The sequence below is a fragment of the Zingiber officinale genome, chromosome 2A (genome assembly GCF_018446385.1).
Source record: "Zingiber officinale cultivar Zhangliang chromosome 2A, Zo_v1.1, whole genome shotgun sequence".
Classification (NCBI taxonomy): domain Eukaryota; kingdom Viridiplantae; phylum Streptophyta; class Magnoliopsida; order Zingiberales; family Zingiberaceae; genus Zingiber; species Zingiber officinale.
In genome coordinates, this window is record NC_055988.1 from 3,294,568 (window position 1) to 3,321,073 (window position 26,506).

Consider the following 26,506-nt stretch of genomic DNA (forward strand, 5'->3'; position numbering starts at 1 on the left):
TTATAGCTTATAGAGTCAAATTTTATTCTTCCCTCCCTTGGTATTCCTTTTATTTTTTTTCTTTCTACCGATATTTTTTCCATTGAATCCCATATTATTTTAATAATAATTTATTATTTATCATTTTTTAATTGATTCCTATATTATATTTTATTTAATGAACATTTGATTTTTCTAAAAAGATTATCAATTTCCGAAAATTGTTCCTTGGCATTTTAGATTCAGTGAAATATGAAAACTCTTATTATTTATTTACCTTTAATTATTAATATTATCTATAAAATGAAATAAAATGGAGGAGGTATTTGCCAAAATAGGGTTCTCATCGCCGAGACGCTGAAGAAATGGGGAGAGACAGCTGCTTGGCGCGCGTCACGGCCGGAGTGGCGATAGGCGGATCGATCGGCGGCGCAGTCGGTATGTCATTTCCAGCCCATAACTCTGCTCGTTACCTCTCGTTCTTGTTTCCGTCTTTTTGCCCGCCGATCGAAAACCCTAAGCCTAAAATTTCCATCTTTACTCAACGAGTCGTCCCTTCGTCGAAGATTCGCTTCTGGGAAGGAATAGGCGATTTAGGTTCAATTTGGGAGACGCCAATTTGTGCGCTTTATTGTCCAAGTTGCTGTTTTTTTACTCTTTGTTACTTAGCAGAGGGAGATGGATTCTCCTAGACGTAAGATAAGATGGCTTCTTTTACCAATGGCTCTTCGTCTTTTAGGATGTTGAAGCTCTCGCCACTATGCCTCAATGCGTAGCCAATGCTAGCTAGGATAACATAAAACTATCTGAAACATGTGTAGCTCAGATATATCTTTTGTGTTCGACCGAGTTCCTTTTTTATGAAATCATGAAATCATCTGAAGTTAGCTTTTATAGCATGCATTATGTTGTAGTTAATACCATGGTTAACAAATCAAATGCTTTAGCTAATAATGCACTTATGAAAGAATGCTTTATTGAATAGTATGAAATGAAATGCTTTATAGTTCTGTTATCTGGTTGTGTTGCTTGGCCTCCTAATCTTCAGGAAAAATACTAAATATCTTTCACTCACGTTACAAGACATATCCTATGGACTAAAAAAGTGTGTTTTTTGTTTGTTTGTTGAATCAAGATGACTTCAGACTTTGCAGTTATTGACAGCTTCATTAAATCAACTTTATCCTTACTCTGTGACTTAACTATACATGCTGAGTTGTTCTATTTTTTCTTATAAATTTAACAAATTTGTTTTTTTTTAATTCTAGTTTTATGAATTTTTCTTATCAATATTGACCTTCATATTAACGGTACATAAGTATTTTGAATGTTCATAAGTATTTTGAATGTCCATCGCCAGTATTGATAACCATGCTTTGTACTATACAAGTGGCTGCTGAAATCCTAACACTGTTTGATGCCAATATGAAATCAATATTTTTTAGTATCTAATCCTTGATGCCAATATGAAATCTCCATTTTGTGTTTGAGTTTACCAACATTATAAACTAAAGTATGTGTTGCCCTGTAACAAGAGAAAATTGACAGATATCTTGGTGTGATTTTGAGATTCTATGGATAATATGGTTATCCTTATCCTGCAGTGTTATAAAAATCGGCCTACGTGCCAGTCAGCCACATTAAAAACATGCTAGTCAGCTTGCCTAGGCGGCCTTGACATCTAGGCGGTATTAGGCGGTCTTAGGCACTAACTAATCGGTCGAATCGTCTAGGCACCATGGAAATAGTGCAGGGTTTTCATTATTTTTTTTTAGTCTGAGCTTTTAAATTTAAAGCCCAATTAAAAAAGAACTGAAATGTAATTTTTTTTGCGTGTTGGGCTTAAGTTTTATAAGCCCTAAACTTTGGTCCAACAAGAAAATCAATTTGTTGGCTTGCCCTAGCGGCTAGTACCAAACTTCATCTTCTACTGAATAACCAGAGCTGGAGAAATCAAAGCAAATGGAGATATCGATATTTTGGAGAAATCAGAGAGTTGAAAGGTTGGAGAAATCGATTTGATTGTTGTTTGATCTTTCCTGAGCGACTTAGAAGGGATTGAATTGAAGGTTGGCCAAAGTCTCATCCTTTGAAAACGTCATTTCAACCGACAACTCCGAAGCATCTCTAAAGTGAGAATTTCACGAGGATGATTTTGCATCCGAAGAAAAAGAGGTGGATTACAATGATGATATTGAGTTTGTGTCTGATGAAGAACAAATTGTTGAAAATTATAGAGAAGAAGTAGAATAAATTTGTGATATTTTATTAGCTGTGTATTTTTGAACTCATTTTAAATTTGATATTATTGTGTTGGAGTTATCAATGGTGAATTATTATATAATTTATGTTGATACCGTGAAATCCGCCTAGTGGCGCCTAGTCCTTGCCTAGGCAGTCTAGGCACTAGTGCCCGATTAGTGCCTAGTGAATTTTAGAACCTTGTTATCCTGAAATACAAATGTTTAATTCATAATTCTAGTGTATTTTAAATATTAGTTTCCTTTTCCTAATATATTTAGTATAGCTGGATTTTATTTACAAACAATTGAAAGGCTAATTCTAACAAACTACTTGCAGGCGCAGTTTACGGCACATATGAAGCTATCAGATACAAGGTATTTATTTTAGGTTCCTATCTTCCTATAGGAAATTCCTGCTCTTTAGTTTGCAATTACTATTTAATACTCACCATTTGATGCTGTTTAGTATAAGCTCCTACCCTATAGAATTGAATGTTGATCACTATAATTCTACAATACCGTGTGACAAAGATTGGCTCGAGACCCTGAGTTGTAACCATAGAGAGTCTGCTCACCCAGAGCACCACTGAATGAGCTCCCCCAATTTGTATGCGCTGAACAGTTATCTTTGCCTTCCTGAATTTTTTCTCTTTTTCATCACAAAAATTGAAAGAAAAGTCTCGCAATCGGTGTCAGTCATCTTCAATTAAGATCAACCAATTATGTATGAGGGCTTGACAAGGAAGAGGAGATTAAATATAAGACATTTGATGTAGAAGAACCTTTAATCAACTTATATAGGTCAAAACAATCCAAAATCCTTGCTTATAGATGGCAATAACATAATTCTGTGCAATTGGTATATGGATGATGTTAGTCAATACATTTGCTGGTACAAGAAGGAGCTCCATTTCTTCCTGTACACATGGTCTAACTTCCAGTAAAAGGTAATCCAAGTACCAGCCATGGCTGGACGTAGTATGCACCCTTAGTGCTAGAATGTATGGACCAACATATCTGTCCATCAAACCGATCGCTATGCTTCCTATTCTTGTTGATGACGATTGTTTACCTTTTCTTTTATTAACACATAATTGATAAAAAAATAACAGAGGAAAACGACAATGGATGATTGATTGTCATTTTTTGGAACTCTTCTGCAAGACTTGCTTTCTTCATCTTGGCTTTTGTAAAAGTATGATGATGTTTCTGATTAATCTTTATCATTTGTTCTAGGACTCCATAAATTTCAAGTTAATCTTTGTGCATTTGTCTTTAGATTGTAAAATATGTGATCTGCAGGTTCCAGGACTGTTGAAGATAAGATATATTGGGCAAACCACCCTTGGAAGTGCTGCAGTTTTTGGTCTCTTCATGGGAGCTGGGAGCTTGATACATTGTGGAAAATCATACTGACTGGTTGTTTGAGAAGCTTAGCATTCATAGTTCTGTTGCACTCGAACAAATCGTTTCCTATGCAAATGTTTCTGGTAAAGCAAATTGTCATATTTTAATTTGACTCAAATTTGACATCAGAATCATGTACTCATTCAATAATTGAGTGGAAGTCTCAATTTTTTGTGCACTCATCACATTGCGGTGAGATGTTTATGTCTTTGAATATGATTTCCACTTTAAATTGCTGTTGATCCTGTAGATGATTTCTTATAGATAAGAACAGTAGGGAAGAGTAATCTTGTTTGACCGTCGATGAACAAGCCACCGATGAGTTAGTCTTGATGTACGAAGATCCGTCCGAGCTTAGAGAGAAATTACTAGAAATAGAAAGTTAGAATGACGGACGAAAATTCCAAGTGTAACTACTCCGATACTCAAGTTAAATTTCGATGGATGAGGACGAAGTAGTGCAAGGTTTTTCGGAGAATCGAATGTGTGTGTACTTGTGCATATAGGATTGGACTATCTTTATAGAAACAAAATCTACGTTGGCCTTATTCATGTTTCTTAAAATAAATGACTATATTACCCATCTCTTTCAGACAAAATGATGATATTTTTCACGTTCTTCTAAGGGAGCGTTTGGTTCTTTCCTAGGAATAGAAATCAGAATGAGAATCATAATATTATGAAATGGTAATGGATATGAGCATGAATATCACTCTTAAAAACAATGTTTGGTTAGTTAAATATTTTCTATCAGAATAAATTAAAATTTTCGTTTTTACCCTTAAAGAAAAATAAGAGAAAAAATTAGGTGTGAGAGAAAGTTGAATGTGAGAAAAAATATGATGAGAGAGAAAGTGTGATGAGAAAAAATGAAGAGAGAGAAAGTGCGATGAGAGAAAATGACAAAAGAGAGTGTGATGGGAGAACATGATGATAAAAGATGAGAGAAAAAATATAATGAAAGAGGATGAAAAAAGAGAGTGTAATGAGAAAAAATGAGGAGAGAGAGTATGATGGGAGAGATTGAAGAGAGAAAGTATGATGAAAGAGAAAGCGTGATGAGAAAAAATAGGAAAGCGAACGTAATGAGAGAGATTGAAGAGAGAGAAAGTATGATCAAAGAAAAAATGTGTTGAGAAAAAAAGGGAGAATGTGATGGGAGAGATTGAGGAGAGAGAAAATGTGATGAGAAGAAAGAGAAAAGAGAGTGTGAGGTGAGAAATTAAGGAGAGAGAAAATATAATAAGAGAGTAAGTATAATGAGAGAGAACGTGTGATAAGAAAAAAAGAGGAAAGAGAGTGTAATAGAAGCTATTAAGGAGAAAGAAAGTGTGATGAGAGAGATTAAGGAGAGAGAAAATGAGTGGAAAAATGAGGAGAGAGAAAATATGATGAGAGATAACAAGGAGAGAGAAAGTGATATGAAAGAAAAATTAAATAAATATATTTTAATATTTGATATTAAGAGAGAAAATTTTAATTTTAGATGAAGAATATTTTTAAAATAAAAAAATATTTTGATTATTGAAAATAGAGTAATGACTGAGAGAGACATGAGAATGGGTCATTATCAAATTATAATGATTCATTCCCTTATTTGTATTTATATTTCTATAATTCAAACATCAACAATGACAATTAATGATTGATATTCTCATTCCTCACTCTTATTCCCCTAAATTAAACATAAAAATAATGACTATATTACCAGCGTCTTCAACGAGTAATAATTAATCGCCTTGGTCGCCAACCGCCAACCCTTAGTGGCACTACTCCAGTTAGACGGGAAGATCTGAATTCCGAAATCAAAATCAAAACGTAGAAATTGGCATTGATCTAGAGAAATTGTGATTTGAAGAAGATTGATTAAACATGGAGTCTGTGGCCTCAAGATGGATCTTCCATTTCGATGACAGAATCCACCATTGTTGTTCTAATTAGTTCGTGCAGTGCGCAGGGCCAAAAAGATTTATCTACACGCACAGAACAAACGGAAATGGAGAAAGAAGAGCAGCAAGTCGACTCAATCGCGCCGCTTGCGTCGCCATGCCGACACCGAGAAGAGCGGCCGGTCCTGCCAGCACAGCATGAGGCAGCCGCCGGCCTCCTCTCGCACCTGGTAGCCGTTGCACCCGAATCCCTGCAGCAGTCGCCGGGCATGCAGGAGCGAGTAGTATCCGAGCGGCGCCGCGGCGAAGCCAGCGGCGTCGAACCTCCGCGCCCATCGGTCCAGCTTCTCGTGCCGCTCCTTCCTTTCCCACCCCTCGCACGCGATGATGTTCTTGATCTCCTCCCCCAGCAGCATCTTCTCCAGCCGCAGCCGCTCGACGGACCGCCGCGGCACCGTCGAGTCGAGGCAGTCGAACAGCGCGGCGTAGTAGAACAGCGACTCCGCGAATCGCTCCGTCAGTGTTGTGCTGTTGTGGTTGGACTCCTGCTCCGTCACCAGCATCAGCTTGGGCGACAGCCCCGACAGCACCGACAGGAAGCTGTCTATCCGCTCCGGCGACGTAGAGGCGAATGGCGACGATGGTGCCGAGTTCGAGTTCGGGCTGTGCCCGTTGTGGTCCTTGTCGACGAAATCGCCCAGGGTTGGTTGTTGTGTGGTTCCCGCCGGCGTGGCTCGTTGCGCTGCCTTGCGGCCATCGGCCGTGTCGTTGGTGGCGAGCAGGGTGTGGAGCTGGAGGACGGCGGTGATGGCCAGTGCCTCCCCTGTTTTAATGCGGAGGCTCTCGATGTCGAGGTCGTCTAATCTGCTAACCACAGGGTTGAATTGGAATGGGATATCGAGTCGCTCGGCCTCCTCGGAGAGGCGGATGGCGGTGTGGTTGAGAAGTTCCCGGTGCTCGTGGACGCCAGTGATCTTGAGGTGCGGCGGGCCCTCCGGTCGCGCCCTCAGCCCCTTAAAGAGGGAGAGCCAGGGAGTCGGGTCGGAGGCGTTGAGGTCGACGATGTGGACGACCTTCTCGCCCTCCATAGCATCCATGATGGCCTGGTTGGCGACGACGTAGGAGAGGCGGAGGAAGGGGCAGAGGTCGAGGAAATGCCGCCGGGCGACGGCGGCCTCCGTGACGGGGAGGACCACTGCACGCGCAGAGTCGAGGGCGTGGTAGAGGCCCGGCCACAGGCGGAGGGCGCGGCGCGCCAGCGCCTCCGTGAAATGGGACGCGATGCGCTGCATGGCGTCGCCGTCGGGGGCGGCGAGCAGCGCGATCTGCTCGAGGAAGGCGTTAGCGCGGTCGAGGCTGCCGGCGGCCACGTGGTTGGCGCAGTTAAAGAGGAGGTGGACGAGGCAGAGCCCGCGCTCGTCGGACTTGAGCTCCCGGTGCCACGGCGAGCAGGGCAGCAGCGCCGGCAGCGAAAGAGACATCAACGAGAAGCTCTTGAGCGGCGACGAAGTCACCGACGACGACCCGTCGTCCTGGGCCACATTACCCATCATCATAGGCGCCATCTTGCCCGCTGACAAGATCAAGATCGGAAAGACAAATCGACTCCAATCCTCTCTCTCTCTCCCCCGACGCTCTAAGAAAACCCTAAATATAACCTAGCGTGGAATCCACAGAGCGAGCTCGAATTTCTCCACCCGAAGATCTGATAAGATGCGAAAGGACTCTCCCCCGCCTCCACAGCCACACAAAGTGCTTTCCCACCTTTAAAACTCCAAAAAGCCAAAGCCGGCGCAGTCAAAATGGGAGCAGGGGAAGGAAGGGCCTTGAACGCCGGAGCCAGCGGCGAAGCGACGACAAAAGCCAAGGCTTCTTGTCGGCATCTCGCTTCCTTGTTTTTCTCCGCACAGTGCCAAATTATGACGCGCGGTGGGAGGGTTCGCTTGTCGCGGAGCGCAGGGAATAAGAGCGGCCTCTTTGTTCCGTGGCCGATAAGGTTTGTCTCACGCGGAGGTGCGCGGGTGGTTGGGCAAGGCACGTCCAAGCGTCGGCTCTCGGCGCGTAGCGAGCAGCATGGCCACCTCGCCGTGGCTGCATCGACCGGGGGATGAGGACGACGACGAGGACGAGGCGACAAGGAGGGGACGCTTGCGCAGGCGAGACAAGTGGCGGTGCCCGTGTCGTGGAGTCGAATTGCACAGCTTCTGTTTCACCTGTCTGACCTTTTTATTTCATCCTTTTACTGAAAAAAAAAGCAAGAGTAGTCAGTGAAATAATTAAACGGTATCCTTTTAATTCTTTTTTACTTTTGTTTTCTTTTTCTTTCATTGTTCTGAATGGTTCAGTCAACCAAAAAAAAAAAAAACATTCTTACAAAGTAGTTGGAGTGCAGCCCCAGTCCTCATGCCAATGCAGTGCCATTTGGGCATTTGGAGCCCAGTGGTCGGCAAAAGAATCAAGGCATACGAGGACAAGAAGAAGTCGCAACGCCAAACAAACTTTGTGTTGACGCTATTCCCTCTCCTCTGTTCTTTCCCTCTCAGGCACTGCCACTGCATGTGCAGATTTCAAGTGCGGCAACAAAAACTGCAGCTTTCTGCCCCCCAATAATTTCTCTTCAATAAAAGCTGGGGTGGCCTCTTTCTCTTATCTATCCCTCAACTATATCAAGAAAATTTCATCAATATTATTCTACTTTTTTATTGAATAGATATATCTCTTAAAAAGACAGAAACAGATATTTATTCACTGCACTCAAGAAAAGGCATACTATAAAAATAGAAGATCAGAGTGACTAGACATTCTTCATCTTCTTCAATGAGAGGGTGAGCATTTCTAGACAATTGAAACATGGCAGGCATTTCCCAAAGTAACTTCCAACAAGCAAATACAAGAGGTTAAGGTTGGAACAAGCCATGGCTCCTTGGATCCACTCTGACATCCTTGGACTGTCTCTCTTGTTCTGGGCTTGAATTTGGTTCGCTTTTTAGAAGATGTTGAGGCTGCAGGTGGGAATGGCAATCGCTACACAGGGAACTTGGCTGTCCTTTTGTCTTCAGTTGGTTTGTGTGTGGGATGAGATTTGTCTTCTAGGTGCCAAATTTCTAGGTAAGCATTTGCCACTTGGTTGCTAGAATTCAACACTATATTTGGAGAAAGGGCTGTGTGGTCCTATTGGTTTGGACTTTGTTTCTAGTAAATTAGGTTTGTATCTTTTTCAAAAGTAAATGTGAATATGAAGGTTGAAATAAACGATACCAATCACTAAATTGAGAAAGATCACAGTTTCTATCTGAATTTGAGTCCTCAATCTAAGTAACATCAAGAATATGAACATATGGATTGAGGAAAAAAAACTCAACATGGAACAGATTGTGAACGGCATGACCCAACCTAATGAGCCAAGTGGATCGACAAAGCGATAAGGGAAACTGTGAATTCAAATATAAAACTAGCTCTTGGTTTACCAACAATCAGCTTGATTAGAATGACTAGAAGGAAAATGTTAACAATTGAAAAAACAAAGCAAATAGTTTGGATAACATGAAAGTGCATGCATTGTTTCTAGATTTTTCAGCTGATCTTTGGCTGGATTTTAGATAGTTTTCTATGTTGTCTACATGCGAACAATTATTGGGATAGTTTCCTACCACAAAATGTATTTACTGAACAAATACGATATGTATTTTGTTGCAATATTTCAAGGTGTCGATGTTATCCATGTAGTTGAAAATTGGTCAAAAACTGCCAATCAACTATTTCTGCACAACTGGAACAACAGTTTAAGTGTCAACAAATGATCAAGATATATCACTATTGCAACACATGGCCACTATAAAAACTTACACAACATTGAATTATTAGAATCAATACATTGTTTGCAATTGGGATTAAAAAAACAACCAATTTATTTGCAAAAATAACTTCACCGACAGATTCAAGTGTCAAATTTGTGCTACAATAGGCCATTATGATACTTGATTACTGTAAAAAATTACATGCATATATATAGATTTACTATTACATGGTTGAAAATTAGGCAAAAATTACCAGTCAAGTAATTTTCCGGCATTTTCTCTCCGTCAACTTGCAGAATCAGATGCGAACTTTCAAAAGGGGGGAGAGCTTAGTCTGGAACCTTCCGATTGTAGGGGCCTAACTTTGAAAATTGGTATTGAAAGCAATTCCACCTAGATTTATGTACAATTAACATTTTTGCCCAACAAGATTAGAAGTGGTAATGCCATCAATTTGGATTATACTGGTAACCAGAGAATTGCCTTTGTGTTTGCAAATTGTTAGAAACTTGCCTGTCTCACAAAGTTTTTTTGGTATTTTTAGTCCAATCCCGTGTTCTGATTGCAGTAGCCAACTAGACTTTTAGGCGTCCTGTTTGGTTCGAATCATACAAAACTTTGTGGCCTTGAGATGTGCAGATTCTCCACGTCTCTCCCCTTGTCTGGATTTTGTTTGAAAGCTTTCTCCAACGTCTAATATTAGACAAACTACAAGATACCTTCACTCAATTATTCAATCTATTGAGGATGTAGTTTCAGGATCATCATCCTCGTTGAAACTAGGTTCTATGACCACAGAGCACCTGTGAGATCAGCAATGTTAGTGCTGAATAGAGAGGTTGAGATTATGCAAAATATAATTGATAAAGTTGCAGGTACAAAGACAGAGCAAGGAAGGAAAACAGAGAACATAAATGATAACTGGTATGTTGTTTATTTAGGAAGACAGAAATTGAATAGGTAGAGTGGATATTTTCCTTGTACTCATATATTTCCCCACTTCATCTTGACACCACCTCCTTGCCTAAGTGTGGAACCACTAAAGTGCCTTCTTCTGCCTCTTGTTTTTGCCATAACTTTGACTGTTCAATGTCTTGCTCTTGTCATGGAGCTTCGCCTCTGAATGCCACTATCACCTCCTCCTACAATCTTGTAGCTGGAGGATCTTGCCTCCAGTCCACCTCCATATATTTGTCCCAGTAAACAATACTTTTTAAAGTCATCTTCCTATTTATACTCCTCTTTTTCTCCCAAAATGTTCTCTTTTAAGTAAATTTCTATAAAGATAAAGGAAGAAGGGAATAAATCTTCCCACCAAACCAGTCATTTTATTTGCACCAGTTTTTAGTAGGAACAATGGAAATAATATGGTCTCATTGATTGGTTGCCCAATTTGGCTAACCATTCAGAAACTATATTTTTGCCCTGATACTTCTCCGTTTGCTCCCGTTCATTTTTCCTTACGACACAATCAATAGAATTGATCAACACTCAAATTTTTTCTTTCCTTTTCCTCAACCAAGACTATCTTTTTCTTACCTCCAAGCAAAGCAAGTATAATAGATTCAACCTCGCAATTATGATGCTATTGATTCTTACCTAACATCAATGAGCAAAAATGACGTTAGATATTGGTGGTGGATAATCTTGGGTGGCTTGACAGTTAAATTGTACTACGAGACAACCACGAATAATGGTGCTAGAACAACTTGGCCATTGGAAATCTGAATAATACACCACCTACTCAAGATCATTTCTAAGTCTTACTCATGCTGAAGATCATGCCAACTCCATTGTCTTATGTCTCAGAAATTTCTGGGTTTTAAAAATTGTTCTAGGATTGCTAATATACCTATAAAGCTGAATAATTTTGTTAAAGAGTAACTTCCTTCAAAGGGGCATATGTGGAAATCAATCTTCTCTCTTCCAATAGTTCTTGAGATTGTCTACCTTAGCACACTAACTTATCTCATGTTCTCTAATGATTATGATACTCTAAAGGACTTCAATCACCTCTTCAAGACTGTTTACCAAAATGAACAAAAATGAAAGAAAGATGAACAGAAATTCTAATTAATCTCCAGGAGAGTTCCCATTTGATCCCTCTATCTTACAATCAACATCTGAAAATTAGCAAATTTCCTTCATAGTAATTACCCGTATCTTGGATCCATACATGACAATTTTCTAGATAATTTTGCATGTCCCTGACTTTGAAATTCAATAGCTTTCCGTTTACTTGTCATCTGCACAAAATTGCATTATGAGTCATAATATTAGAAACATAATTTGTGACCTAAATCTTAATGTGTTAAAAAAGTAAGCGTCTCTTTCTCAACTAGTTTAGGGTGTTCAGTTCGCTCCTTCAAGGTCTTTGCACTCTGCAAAAAGTAGAGATTAATGAATATTTGTTAAAAGTGCAGACTTTCAACAAATAAAAAAAAGGATAGTATATTAACCTTTATTATTTTTTTAGGAAGCACTACATTGCCTTTTTTCAGAGTATTTTTATTTGCTGATCTCAAGGATTCCCTGTTGGAGAAATCTTGTGATAAAGATTCAGGATCATAATAATTCTGAAGACATGTGAATGCTTTGGATGTGCTTGCTTTTTGATCATTTAAATAAAAGTGTTGTCTTCTGCCATATGCCATTTTTGGTCTATACTTTGAGCATCTTACAATTTTCCTGCAATTAGATTCCAACCTATTCCTTTCTGAATCTTCAGCATCTTTTACATGAAAATTGTGGTTGTCATAGAAACGAGTGGGCTTGTCCATGTGAGTCTGGTGATTTGACTGTAAATTAGATAAAGTGTTGGGATGAAGAAACAACTGTTTGTGCTGTCCAAAGAAATCATTGCCAGTACAAGTTATATGATTATCAACTGACAATAGTCAAGTTTAATTACAGTTGTGGAAATGTACTTCAAGTCCCCTCATTACCTCTCTCTGGTTACAGGTAGCCTTTTGCATAGATTCTCTGATATGGCACAACTCTGGGAAGAAAATGTTAAAAAAAAAAGGAAGAGAAGGGAGAGAGTTAGTAGGACTAAAGTTAGCACCAAGAATCAAGCCTAGCACAAAGAACTCAAGTTTGCATATTGAAAATAGGAAAACCTCGTGAATAAACATGATGTTGTACAAAGGCAAAGGCCAAATAAGAATCAAACATAGTAGCAAAGCAAGGAGTTTGGTTCTCTCCCCACAACAATGCAATCCATAAAACCCACCACTTTTCATCTTCGTCCATAACTGTGGCAGGCCCTTGTCCTCCTCAATTCTGGTTTAACTTTTGAATTTAAGATCACACTTCACAGAGCCTTCTATTCCATGTTTTCTTTCTCATAGAATTCCCACATCAATATGGTGTGGTACACCTCGTGGTCAAGAAATCAAAAAAATCTCAAAATTGTTATTATCTAGAAGTTAATATGTGATATAAAAAAAGAAGTCCATTGTTAAACCAGTAGGACAATCAACGACATTTGTGGCAAATAAGAGGAATACATTCTCAACAAGAAGTCTGCGTGTGATGACAAAGAAGGCAATAAACACAAATTTAAGCATTTAGAAATTAGATATGCACATGACGTGAAAGTGATTGCATAGAAGAATGATAAAAACATAAGCATTACCATAAGTTGAATTTGTGAATGATGCACTAAAAGCCCCAGGTGGTAGTGGGTCAAAGTGAACACCAAGAGATGGACCTTCATGACAATATAACTTTCCCAATTTCAATTTCAAGGAAGAAACAGCATAACTCTCCTTCCAAGTCATATGATTATATTGTCTCGAATCTAGCATCACTCCTTGGCTCTGTAAGCTTCTTCTGCTCAACAAATCCTTGTTTTCCCTCATGAATAAGTGCTTAGAAACATCTGTAGCCGCAGGAATCCTCTCCTGTATTAGCATTTCTTTCAATTTTATTCTTGGTCCATGAGGCCTACTGTTCGAACATACTAAATGCGCTACTCTACCACTAGCAGTCTTCTGCTGCATTGCAAGACCTACCATCGAAAGTTGATGTACATTGGACCTTTTGCTTTCTACATCTTTAGAATTGAGATGCAAATCACCTTGTTTGCTGCTACTACATGATTCTTGCTCAACTCCACTATGTTGGTCGTTTATAAGGCTACTGGAATTTTTCTGGTTACCAATTGCAGATGCTTCAATTTCTAGTAGCTTTTTATTTTTCATTCTTCTGTGAAAAAACCATCGAGAAACCTGCTTCTGAGATAACCCTATTTGATTCGCTAGCAGCAATTTTAAAGATTCACTCGGGTACTTCTGCTCTGAGAAATTATATTCAAACTAAGCACGTTCAGATTTGATAATTCATGCAACACAAAAACATTGGTTGTTGGAAAGGAATACTAAGCATACCATTGTAAACTTTTTCTAGTGCTTGAACTTGTTCAGGAGTCTTTAGCCTGCTCTTATTCTTTTGAAGAGAAAGAATACCCTCATTCCAATCCATATCACGTGACACTGAAAATTCTAATAAGATGTTGTTATCCAAAGAGAATATGGTGTAAAACACGAAAACCACCACAATAACATCGATATTGTAATCTCAACGGTCAACTAAAATTACAATTAGTTCTCCAGGAAAAGACCAAAAGAATGTGCTCTTCGTCGATGTTCAAAAGTTCAACTAATTCAAATGAGATCAGAGCTAAGTGGTAATTGCAACTAGAAAAAAGAGTATTTCCGACCCTACTATAGTATTTAAACTTCTAGTTCTTCAAAACCTAGCTATCTACACATGTTTGTAGCCTCGATGCTAGCATTCAACTCCCAAATTGGACAACTCGAAGACATACGAACAATACTAGTAGCTCAAAGTTATAGCACGATCGCAGAGAAACGACGGAGTATCGCAAACATTACATCTAATCACCGATGAAAAAAACAACTTAATCGGTAGGAAGGGAAAGGGAGAGGATTCAATTGTTCCTTACCTTGTTCCATGGCGAGAGGAAAGGAGGAAGGCGGAGAAATCCATGAACCGCTGTGGAGACGAATGTTCTCCTTGAGAAGGCCGCAAGACCAGCACAAACATCGAGGGTTGCGAGAAGAAGATGGAATCGAAGAGAGGAAAGGCCCAAAAGGAGGAAGGCGTGTGAACTGAAATATGGTGTTATTCATGGCTGTGCCTATTTATACCATTCTCTGGCTCTTCGGGACGGAGAAACATCGCCCCTTTTTTTTAATCGTGAATTTTTATATCGGAATTTTAATAATAAAAATTAAATAAATCCGGATGTAATTTTATAAAAAATATATATTCCAATATCTTATCCTATTTTATTACGAATCTATCAATTTTTATAAAATCCAAAATAAAAGTATATTAATATTTTTTTTTATATAAAAAATAATTTTAAAATTTATTAGTAATTTCTACAAACGCATCTGATCCTGTTCAAAAATCGTGAAGAAGGCTGATTGGGGATGTGACTCATCGGTTGACTGTGTGAAGACTCACCTCCGATCTGCAACACAAGCAATGTCAGTGCCGGGTTAGGGAAGGAGTTTTCGGTATTGGTCTTCCGATACTCAAGTAAGTCACTGGAATAGTAGAAAAAGGCGGAGCAACAGTGAAATCGCAAGCGTGAATAATGAATCGCATATACCTCCATCGGTGCATGGACCCCCCTTTATATAGTGCTACAGTAGGTGATGTGCACACTCCTCAAGGCGCGGACACATTTTTCCAACCATCCTATGAAAGGACATGTCAAAAAAGTGTCTCTAACACTATACCTTATTAGGGCGTGCAAATCCTTTACATGACCGTAGAAGTTTCCATCGTACAATTTGTTTATTGACTATACCTTGTTGTCAACGGCATTACCTCCCAAAAGGATATTATGAGATATGGGAGGGGTCCCACTGTTTAGTCTAGTGGGATAGTTGTTCAGCTAGAACTCCCCGCCCGATCAATCTCAGCTGCTCTTTTTCGTTGTACTTTGGTTCGACCAATTGTCTCTAACCCGATTGGAGATGAGCTCCAGTCGTCCCGGTATTTGCTTGGTCAGTTGTGTGTCATCTGATGCTCTTTCTATATGACCTGTCGAGGAGAGTGATATACTTTGATGAACTTTCTAGCTGATCGGACCCTTCAAGCCCGATCGACAACTGAAGTTGACCTCCGATCGACAGCTGAAGTCGACCTCCGCTCGGCCCGCTTTTAGTGAGCCCGTTGGTTTCCTGGCGTTGACCGTCTTGATTTTAACCTCTATGTTGGCTGCTATCTCCATCCTTGACCTGCCCTTGGTGGGCCCCTATCACCGTATTAGCATTAATCAGGGATCTAAAGTTCAAAACTTAGCTGCGATGTATTATTGATTTTTTTTATTAATTAATCAATGATATAGAGTTTGAGACTCAGCTGTGGTGTATTATTAAAAAATTTTTCATTAATCAATCAGGATTTAGAGTTCGAGATTCAGCTATAGTGTATTATTGAAAATTTTTCTCATTAATCAATTAGAAATTTAGAGTTCTTTTTAGTTCCACATCTTATAATTGACAATATCACGAGTAAAACAGTTTTTATAAACACCTTGGGCCAATAATATTAAAAAAAATATTGTTCTCAAGTTTTTAACTAAGATAAAATATGATATTAAATTAAATTAATTTTTTTATAAAGAGATTCTCAAGTGGGCAAAACATATGTTTAAGTTTATTTATTTAGTTTAACAAATTATTTATCATTTAATTAATTTTATGGATATAGAATGAACATAAATAAATTTTTATCAAATTAAATACTAAATTTGTTCATAAAAGTTCTATTCATTTATAACCCTAGATATATAAGTTCTAAATTATTGCATGATTCAAATTCAATCTAAAACCCTAAGAGGAATAATTAAGAGCATAAAAATTTAAATTTCAATAAGATTCCTCTATAAATATATATATAAATTGTGTTATGAAAGTAGATAATTTTTTTAAAAATTTATCCATTTAATATAAAAAATATATAAATCACAAATGACCTTATATAAAAATTACTCTCGATAGCATATGCTCTTATATTAGCTAATACGTTTTTTAAGAAAAGAGAAGAATACTTTGTCACATTCAAAAGTGGGAATAATAAATCGTAAATTGACTTTCTTATGGTTAGGAAGAATGATAGAAAGATTTGTAAATATTGTAAAGTCATCCCTAGAGAAAACTTAACTATCCAACATAAGTTAGTAGTGTTAGATATACACCTCAAACATAGTATCAATAGAAAGTAAATATATACCATTCCTAAAATTAAGTGGTGGAAGTTAAAGGATGAGAAGCAAAATATATTTAAGGAGAAGGTAGAAGTACAAGCATTAGGTGAAATATACAATGACTCTAATACAACATGAGATAAGATAGTATCAAAGTTGAAAATAGTAGCTAAGAGTGTACTCGGTGAGTCAAAGAGACATGTACCGCTAGGTAAAGAATCTTGGTGATAGAATAAGAAAGTACAAGAGAAAGTGAAGGGCAAACGAATAGCTTATAAGGAATTATATATTTGCAAGAACGAAGAAAACAAAAAAAAAACATACAATAGCCAAGAAAGAAGTTAAGAAAGTAGTGAGTGGAGAAAAAAATAAAATTTTTGAACGATTATATAAAAAATTAGATACAAAAGAAGAGGAAAGAGACATTTATAGAATAGCTAAAGTAAGAGAAAGGAAAACAAGAGATCTTAGTCAAATAAAATGTATTAAAGATGAATATAATAGAGTATTAATAAACGATGGAGAAATAAAAGAACGGTGAAAGAGGTATTTTCATCAATTTTTTAATGAAGGTTTAGGTGACCAACTTAACTTAGGTAATTTAAGTAGGTCAAATGAGCATATAAATTCTAATTTTTATCGTATAATTCAAACTTCAGAAGTAAAACAAACTTTAAATGAGATGCACAATGGAAAAGCCGTTGGACCAAATGATATTCCGATAGATGTATGAAAGTGCTTAGGGAAACAAAGTATTGAATGTCTTACAAAATTATTTAACATGATATTTAAAACGAAAAAATGTCTGATTAATGGAGGATAAGTACTCTAGTTCCCTTATATAAGAACAAGGGAAACGTACAAAATTATGCAAACTATAGGGGTATTAAACTAATGAGTCATACTATGAAACTTTGAGAAAAAGTAATAGAAAAAAGATTAAGGAAGGATATCACAGTGACAGAAAATCAATTTGGGTTTATGCTTGGAAGGTCGACAATAGAAGCTATACATCTTCTTAGACAATTAATTGAAACATATTGGGAGTAAAAACAAGATCTACACATGATATTCATTGACTTAGAAAAAGCTTATGATAGAGTCCCAAGAGAAATTATATGGAGAATTTTAGAAAAGAGAGGTGTTAGCGTAATATATATTGAACTAATTAAGAATATGTATGAGGATATAACGACCAGAGTAAAGACTTCAACCGGAGTAACTTAAGCATTTCTAATAAAGATAGGATTATATCAAGGATTAACTCTAAGTCCCAATCTTTTTACACTAATTATGAATGAACTCACTGCGCACATTCAAGACACAGTACCGTGGTGCATGTTATTTACAGATGATATTATTTTGGTAGATGAAACACGCGAAGGAGTAAATGCTAAACTAGAATCTTGGAGGGAAACACTAGAAGAGAAAGATTTTAAGCTTAGTAGATTAAAGACAGAATATATGGAATTTAAGTTTAGCAATATTAGAAGTAATGAAATAATTGTTAAGATAGGAGAGGACGAGATACCAGGAATCGAGAGATTTAAATATTTGGGATCATTTTTGTAAAACGATGGAGTGATTGAGAGGGATATTTTAAATAGAATACAAGCAGGATGGGTGAAATGGAGGGGGAGCGTCGAGCGTTTTATGTGACCGTAAGGTACCTCTTAAACTTAAAGGTAAGTTCTATAAAACCGTAGTTAGACCTGCTATGTTATATGGAGCTGAATGTTGGGTTATGACTTGAGCACATGAGTAGAAGATGAAAGTTACAGAGATGAGGATGTTAAGGTGGATGTGTGGACATACGATGATAGACAAAATAAGAAATGAGAACATTAGAGAGAGTCAGAGTTGCATCTATTGAGGAAAAACTCCGAGAGACACGTTTAAGATGATACGTGCATATACTTAGACAATCAATAAATGCTCCAGTTAGGCGATGTGAAATTATGATAAACATGCATATCAAATGAGGAAGAGGAAGACCCAAGAAGACTTGGTTAGCAATAATAAAATAAAATAAAATTTATTTAAATATAGATGATGCTATAATAGGAGATAAAGCTCAATAACATAAAATGATTTATACAGCCGATCCCATTTAGGCTACGTTTGGTTGGGCGTAATGTAATTGAGTTTGTAATGTAATCAAATTTGTAATGTAATGTAATCTTGATTACATTACTACGTTTGGTAATGAAATGTATGTAATATTTGATTACAAAGGTGATTACGTTCTTTTGTTTGGTGTCTATTATTTTTATAAGGAATGTAATTCATATTATTATAAAATGACAAAAATATCCTACGACTTCTACCGACGAGCGCTACATCTCTGTTGGAGCTTGCTGTGGCCGCTGCCGTCGATCGCCGGCCGTCGTCGGCCGTCGGTCGTCCTCGGTTGCCGGCCGCTGGCAATCGCCGGTCGCCGACCATCGGCCGGCCATCGGTCGGTCGTCGGCGGTTGCCGGTCGTCGGCCGCTGACGGCTGGCGATCGCGGGTCGTCGTCGGTCGCTTGCCGCTGCCAGTCGCCGACGGCGGCCGACGATCGCTGGTCGCCGTCGGTCGCCGCCCGTCGCCGGTCGTCAGCCGCCGGGGGGCGGTGGGCAGTGGCGATAGGCGAAGATGGGCGGAGACAGATTAGGGGTATATTTGACATTCAAATTTTTGTTAAAAGGTGACTTCGTAATGTAATCGGATTACAATGTGTTTGTTTTGTAATCCAGATTACAAAACTTCATTACATTTTGTAATCCAGATTATATTATATTACAAGTTAAAAATGAAATCAAACAAAATAATCAGTCTTGTAATGTAATCTGGATTACATTACAAGGCAGATTACACTCTATTAAACGTAGCCTAAGTGGAAAAAGAATTGGTTGTTGTGTAGAGTTATTTATACTTTTGATTAAAAATGAGATATATAATACTTTTGGATAAAATTATTATCATATATAATGTAAAATTTACGAGATGTGAAAGACGGGGATAAAATGGACGGTTCATATAAAATTTTTAATTAAAAATGACTATAATAATAATAATAATAAAAATATCTTTTGATTTTTTTTTCTTTGGTCCATTTGGCATAAATAATAAGATAAGAAAGATCTCTCTGTTCCTCGGTCTTGCGAGTGGCGAGTGGCACTGTCGCATCGGGCGATCGCCGGTGAGTTCTCCCCTTCCTCCATCCGCCGCCTACGCGTCTTGATTGATCCCCTCTCGGACGGCCATCTCGTCCTATCTTTCATCTTCCCATAGTTTTCCCTTCACAAGTCACCGACCGGCAACTCTTTCATGTCTATTACGATGTAATCTTGCAAGGTTCAGTATATTTGGTCATTCTCCCAACTCCATGGCGATCCTTGAGTTACATCCATGCGGATCATGCCCCATTGTGTTGTTGTTTTGAGTTTTATAGTCTGTGTGAATATTCACTTGTTCTTTAGCGATATGCATATTTTCTTTAGATCGAGATGTTATTTGGTCAAATTTTCCATTTATAATTAAGTTCTAATCAAGCTCTGATTGTTTTGGTTGAATATGAATGAACTGTAGGTACTGTATTTCCATACTACCAAATTTGACCTGAATAATGGATTTGGTTTTTTCTTCGTTTCTAAGTTTAACTGGCCGATGCTTTTGATAGTGACATAATAACGTCCTAAAACGTCATCAGTCGAGTTTACAGATGGAGATGGAATAAGGTAACTTTGGATTGGGATTGTGGTCGTTCTACCACCACCTGTTGATTGACTACCCAAAAAAAGCTACCATTGATTCAATGAACTATTTGCTTGAATCCACCATACCAAACCACACTCTGTAAATGGAAATTGATGTGGATAGAATGCTAAAACCACTCTCATTTTGGAGCCACATGATAAAATCTTTGCCATAGTGGTAATTGATACCTCGTGTGTGATTTCTCTGACAACAAGATTCAGAGAAATACAAATAGATTAAGAGAAACAGAAGCAGTGATATAACAATTTATTTTGATCCTACTTCACAGAGAGAATTCAAATCTATATGATATTCAAGTAAAAGTATTGAGAAACCAAATGTTTAAAATTAAATTGACCTGTTCGTCTAGTTCATTCAAGTAAGCTCAATGCCCGTTGAAATAATTGAAGACTTCCAATGGAATATATTTTTTTTTTGAAAAAATCATGATCTGGAGGGATGATTAATTCAATCCTCAAGTCGGATTTTGAAACACTAGAGAAACCTGGACAAGCCCCTAACTGTGCCTTGCAAAAGTCTAATCCTCCCTAGACTTCTCTTTCAATGCCAATGAAGAAAATGAGTATAATCTCATCTCATAACATCCTTGAGGAAAAAAAAAATCCTTCTCTATAAGGTATTTTGTTCTATCTGATTCTGCATACACCTAAGCTGCTGTAGTAAGCTTTCATAAAACTATAGCCCCTCATGAAATCAGGTTGAAGATCCACTCAAAATAGTGTACTGTTATGTGTGGGGATGTTAAGCGATTTGTTCCTTTGATTCTGTTCAAATCCCATGTGAATGAGGATATTTTGTCATGTAGAGAAAAGTCCAGCTAACAAGTAATGATCAAATTATAATCTGGTAATTGACGTAATGACACTTTAGAGAGCTACGGAAACATTTTATGATTACAAAAGATCATTTCTATTTATTTTTCTTTTGTTTGTTGTAACAATTGAAATCATTATTGTAGCTTTCTAAAAATATTTCGCTTTTTCTTTTGTCTATTTTCATCCTCTCATTTGATCCTGTTAGTTGTTAAAATCTAGGTTTTATTACCATTGTTTATGTCAACTCTAAGATCAAATGGTAACCGACAACTAATAAATGCTTGAACTAAAACTTTTGGCATGTACCTGACATGTTAATGTTGTTGCTTAAAATTTATTTTTAACATATGATGTAAACATACTGTTGTCTACAGAATTCCTTTCGACAGATGTTGTAAAATACTGTCGTCTACAGAAGTTTTGTTGCACAAAAGGGAAAAGCTTCTGATAGCATGGCAAGCATTTCTCCAATTGGATTGCTTTCTCCCAATAACTATTCTTATAGAATCTGGGAAGATCCATCATTTATTAAGTGGAGAAAACGTGATGCACATGTTCCTCTTCACTCACATGATACGGTTGAAGGTAACAACATTTTGATATATTTCTAAGGGTTGAATGCTTTTATGAAGGTTTAAAGTTTAAGCTCAGTTTCCAATGTTAGAATTTATAGTTTGGTCTTGCATGAGGTTTATCATGTTATGATCTGATATATATGTTGGGCTTGATGTTTTTCATTGGATATAGTTACTCTATTATTTTAACCTAGTATCATGTTATGATCTGATTGTTTTCATGTTTTGGAAATCCTGATGGAGGTACCTCAACTGTGTGATTCCAATGAAAGCATACTTGTGATAATGATATTGTCTACATAGACAATAAGGAATTAAGGATACACTTTTTTAACATATATGAGATGAAATAATGAGTGATCTGACATGCTTTTGGTAATTTCAACTTGAAGAAGACAAAGCTAAATTTTCTAAACCAAGCCTTTGGAGATTGCTTCATCCTGTACAATGATTTCTTCTGTGATCAAGAGTTTATTAGCGACTTCTTACAATGCTAAGGCTTCAGGCATTGACTGTTCCTAGAAGCTGTATAAGTAATTGGAAGGAATCTCATGCAGCAGTATTGTCTCTTTTTCTTTTTTTTTTCCTTTCTATTTTTCACTGTGTGCCTGCTTTTAGATTCACTTTAAATGAATTGTTACTCTATGTTGTTTAATTGAAGATGTATAACTGCTGATCTTGGTCTTTGCTCATTTATCTTACTTCCTGGTCATGGCAACATAGAGGTAGAGAGAAATTTTTCTTTTTTTCCTTATACGTTTATTCCTTCTATTCTTCTATATTCAATAACTTGAGCCAATGCAATTGCATTGTTATGTAGTTAACCACATAGCTTTGTTTTCAACTAATGCAGGTTCTCTTAGATATTGGTATGAACGAAGCAAAGTTGATTTTCTAAATGCAAACTTGGCTCTCTGGCATGATGATGCTGTTTTTGGTGCTTTGGAGAGTGCTGCTTTTTGGGTCAAAGGATTACCTTTTGTGAAATCTTTAAGTGGGCACTGGAAGTTCTTCTTAGCTACTTCTCCCGAAAGTGTTCCTGTGAACTTCTATGCTATTACTTTTGATGATTCAGACTGGGTAACACTGCCAGGCAAGTTTAGTGTTTCTAGTTCTGAGCTATATCAACAACATTTGTCTGTTATTTCCTAGGTGCAGCTGTCTTCATTTTTCTTTTGTTTTTTCCTTTGCTGCATCTGTCTTCATTCCATGCAGATAGGTGCTAATAGAGAAAAAAAATGGAATCGAAACTCCTGTTAACTTTCCTTGATCTTTGTTCCTAATAGAATCCATGGTGGACATTATCATCTTATATTTTATTGAGGAAGCTGAAGTTCTCAGAGGAAGAGTTTCCATCATTGTTAATATGGCTCTGAAAGATAAATATCATACTCTTACTGTTTATTTACCTTATATATTCTGATCTTGAATGATCAATCTATGATATTATTTTAACATTAATAGAAGGAAAATCTCAACTAGTTAAGTATACTGGATATGTTTGTGCTTTCTTCACAATACAGATCATGCTTTAATGATTGGCATTATTTTAACTTTAATTTTGTGGAAATACTAGACTCTCTGTGACTTTCCCTCTTGGTTAATTTTTTAGCATGATTTTATGGGCATGCCCCTCTCTCCTCCTGTGTCTTTCTTATGTGCACTTGTGTAATTACCAACTCTGACACAATTGCCACTGTTGAGCAGTTCCATCAAATTGGCAAATGCATGGTTTTGATCGCCCCATTTATACAAATATTATTTACCCTTTCCCTATGAATCCTCCATATGTTCCTTCAGATAACCCAACTGGATGTTATCGTAAAAGTTTTCGTATTCCGAAAGAATGGAAAGGTATGTTCATTTGGCTTATTTGCTGTTTCATTTGTTGTTGCTGATTCTTTAGATTTATGTTGCTTTTTTTACTTTTCTTTTTATTATTTGGCAGAAAATGAATTACATCTACCCCTTGGAATTTGGTTGTTTCTTTTTACATTTCTATGATTTGAATTTAAAATTTGAGTGAGAGGGTATTATGGAATATTCCCAAATTTCAAGGGATGCATCTGTGCATGTATTTATCTGAATTAGCCATCATTTTCTTGACCACTGGTTTTCTATTAGATTCATATTCTTGTAAGATATTGCAAAAGAAGATAAAACAAGAAGAAAAAGAAACAAGAGATAGGACACACTATAGCACAGAGCTATTTATGGCATTTGTGCTATTAACATTGAAGTACAGCTGGATTGTAGTGTGGTCCAACCAAGGCGATAGGTGATGATGTGGATTGAGAATGTGCATTTGTAAATGTAATTCATAATCTCGTGATGAACTAATGCATCAAAAGAAGATATACTAACTAATAAGAAGAGAAAAGTGATATGGTACACGGTATTAGGCATGACTATATATGACGTGTTATCAACAATAAGTACAACAGGGTCGTAATGTTCCAACCTAGGCAGTAAAGTAAGATGAATAACTAACATGTGTTTGTGGGAATGACACTAGCAAGTTAAAGCAATTAATTAGCAGCAGTTCATCTTTTGGAAGAAAAGGGAATTCTTGATCATCGCACCACTTGTGAGCTTGAAAAATCAAATCGGAGGATAATAGATGAACTTGTTATATTTGTACAGATTTGCATCTCTCACCTTCTTGTGTTCTTCAACTTTATTGTTTAATATTGATTATTCAGTAGAGACTGTTTTGATGTACCTCCACTAGGCATTTAGTTATCCCACTTTGTTTTTATACTTGTCAGGTCGGAGAATACTGCTGCATTTTGAGGCTGTTGATTCTGCCTTTTTTGTTTGGGTGAATGGTGTTCTTATCGGGTATAGGTGTGTCTTCTTAGAGATTCTCATTATAAATCCTGTTGTATTATTGCTCCTTTTTCATGCATTGCTCATGTTTATATAAAATCCAATCATTGTAGACAGGGCCGGCCCTGACTTTTGGGGGCCCTTGGGCGAAAAGAGAAAAGTGACTTCTTAGGGGAAAAATTTACTAACGTACAATTTGAATATAGTTTAATAGAAAAACTTGAAAATCAATATATTTCATTTAAAATATGGTAAACTCCATACAAAATTTATTTCTCAAGATTCTTCAAAAAATGCAACACCATACAAAATATGTTTCCTAAGTTTCTCCAAAAGTGTAATACTTACAAATAAAAAAAAATCAGTATGAAATAATCATTGAAAAAATCTATATCTTCTAGCATTTTGAGAAACAAAATCATCAATAAGGTCTTCAAAATTAAGTTTCTCTAACACCTCATTTTCGATACATAAAATTGTCAAGCCATTTATATTCAAATCATTATCATCATTTTCTCTCAATTCTTCCTGCTCATTCGTTGCATGATTATGATCATCATTTTCTCTCAATTCTTCCCGCTCATTGATTGCATGATTATTTAATTCTTTTTGATTACTCGATTGCTGCTCATTTGTTACATGATCATTTAGTTCTTCTTGACTTTCTTCTTGCAATTCATCAACTGAATTTTCAATTGAAGAGTTAGTTTTAAAAAACTTACGAAGAACACCTTTGTGAGTTTTAATAATCAGTTCCACTCTTTTTCTTTTGTTTCTTTTCTAACTCCAAGATTGATATTTTTTTAGAAACATGTTTGTATTAAAAATTTCAAGTGTAAAAATAAAACACACAAAACTAGCAACAAAGCTAACAATGAAACAAACACAAGCAGTGAAAATAATAGTCAAAGAATAATAAAGCCAGGTTTGTGCTTGAAGCAATCGATATAACTTATTCTATGATGATTAAAATTAGGATGATTTATTTAAACTCTCTTAAATATGTAAGAAAAATTATAAAATATTATATTAAAAATCAATATTGAATATTGACAATAAGAAAAAATATAGATAAGTAGGTAACTTACGTTGTAAGTTTGTATATTGATGAATGATGATGTTGATGAAATTAAAATTAATAAACTTTTCTAATTTAATTAGAAGAGATTCAAAGAGAAGAAAGGAGGAAATTAGCGTTCAAGATTCATACTTTACTCATTAGAGTCTTTTAACTACTGTAAATAAATTAATAAAGAAAGAATTGTATAAGAAATAAAATCTTGGAAAGAGAAAAAAAAAGGATCGTTTACCTTCTTCGTTTTTTCCTTTCTTTTCTTTTTTAGATTTTTTTCTTAAATTTTAATAGAAAATATATTTTTTTTGGACCTTTATTAAAATAATTCAACAATATATATATTTTGGACCTTTATTAAAATAATCCAATCAAATATATTTTTTAAGTTTTTATTAAAACAATCTAAGTATATATAATATATATTATATATGCATGTCAAATTTGGGGGCCCCTAAAAATCAGGGGCCCTTAGCCATCGCCCCTGGTGACATGCCTCAGGGCCGACCCTGATTGTAGATTGTGCTAGTCATCTGATAATTAATTTATGATTCTTGTTTGCCAGACCTTGTATAATTGAATTTTAAACATTGTTGCTCATGGATTCATCAAAGTAAGTTTCCCTCGGCATATTTTTTTTTTCCTCTTGGAAAATAGCAACATCAAACATGGTATAATAATCTATTGTTTTATTGGCTTGACAACATAGTCTAAGCAAATTCATTTAAGCCAAGCGCTAAACAACTGGAGTAGATATATCAGCAGAGTGAAGGAGTGTTTCGGCTTTGGTCTGAATTGTAGTGGAGTATCTGTTGGAACCCCGAGGTTGTTTTTGGTGTGATCAACCAATTTAGGTTAGGTCCTGTTATGTTCTGATCCCTGTGTCTAAGT

General features: G+C 36.8%; 4 protein-coding genes across 9 annotated transcripts in view; 2 read left to right on the top strand and 2 right to left on the bottom strand.

The window, feature by feature from the left end:
* Window positions 1-294: 294 nt before the first annotated feature.
* Window positions 295-3,814, top strand: LOC122040554. Its single transcript, XM_042599908.1, has 3 exons — window positions 295-417; window positions 2,560-2,597; window positions 3,525-3,814. Exons 1-3 carry the CDS (start codon window positions 345-347, stop codon window positions 3,636-3,638), a joined length of 225 nt encoding a protein of 74 aa, XP_042455842.1. The 5' UTR covers window positions 295-344; the 3' UTR covers window positions 3,639-3,814.
* Window positions 3,815-5,448: 1,634 nt separating this feature from the next.
* Window positions 5,449-9,707, bottom strand: LOC122040555 (scarecrow-like protein 3). The gene is made up of 3 exons (XM_042599909.1): window positions 9,569-9,707; window positions 7,893-8,179; window positions 5,449-7,760 (listed from the first exon to the last, which is right to left on the bottom strand). The coding sequence occupies exon 3, from the start codon at window positions 7,081-7,083 to the stop codon at window positions 5,653-5,655; it is 1,431 nt and encodes a 476-aa protein (XP_042455843.1). The 5' UTR covers window positions 7,084-7,760; window positions 7,893-8,179; window positions 9,569-9,707; the 3' UTR covers window positions 5,449-5,652.
* A 282-nt stretch (window positions 9,708-9,989) lies between these two features.
* LOC122040556 lies at window positions 9,990-14,438 on the bottom strand. Its single transcript, XM_042599910.1, has 8 exons — window positions 14,285-14,438; window positions 13,707-13,811; window positions 12,953-13,615; window positions 12,261-12,313; window positions 11,775-12,158; window positions 11,655-11,696; window positions 11,473-11,561; window positions 9,990-10,118 (listed from the first exon to the last, which is right to left on the bottom strand). The coding sequence occupies exons 1-8, from the start codon at window positions 14,292-14,294 to the stop codon at window positions 10,049-10,051; spliced, it is 1,416 nt and encodes a 471-aa protein (XP_042455844.1). The 5' UTR covers window positions 14,295-14,438; the 3' UTR covers window positions 9,990-10,048.
* A 5,200-nt stretch (window positions 14,439-19,638) lies between these two features.
* LOC122040557 (beta-galactosidase-like) overlaps window positions 19,639-26,506 on the top strand; it is a 30,545-nt gene continuing 23,677 nt past the window's right edge. For 5 of the 6 annotated variants that reach the window (XR_006128634.1, XR_006128635.1, XR_006128637.1 and 2 more), the window contains exons 1-4: window positions 21,514-21,724; window positions 22,568-22,807; window positions 23,422-23,568; window positions 24,483-24,561. Coding sequence is in view for 1 of the 6 variants with exons in the window: in XM_042599911.1 (XP_042455845.1) it covers window positions 21,592-21,724; window positions 22,568-22,807; window positions 23,422-23,568; window positions 24,483-24,561 (599 nt within the window). In the remaining 5 variants the exon portion in view is untranslated. Of the gene's footprint in view, window positions 19,747-21,513; window positions 21,725-22,567; window positions 22,808-23,421; window positions 23,569-24,482; window positions 24,562-26,506 lie in introns of those variants that run through there. The other variant, XM_042599911.1, reaches the window with a different exon arrangement.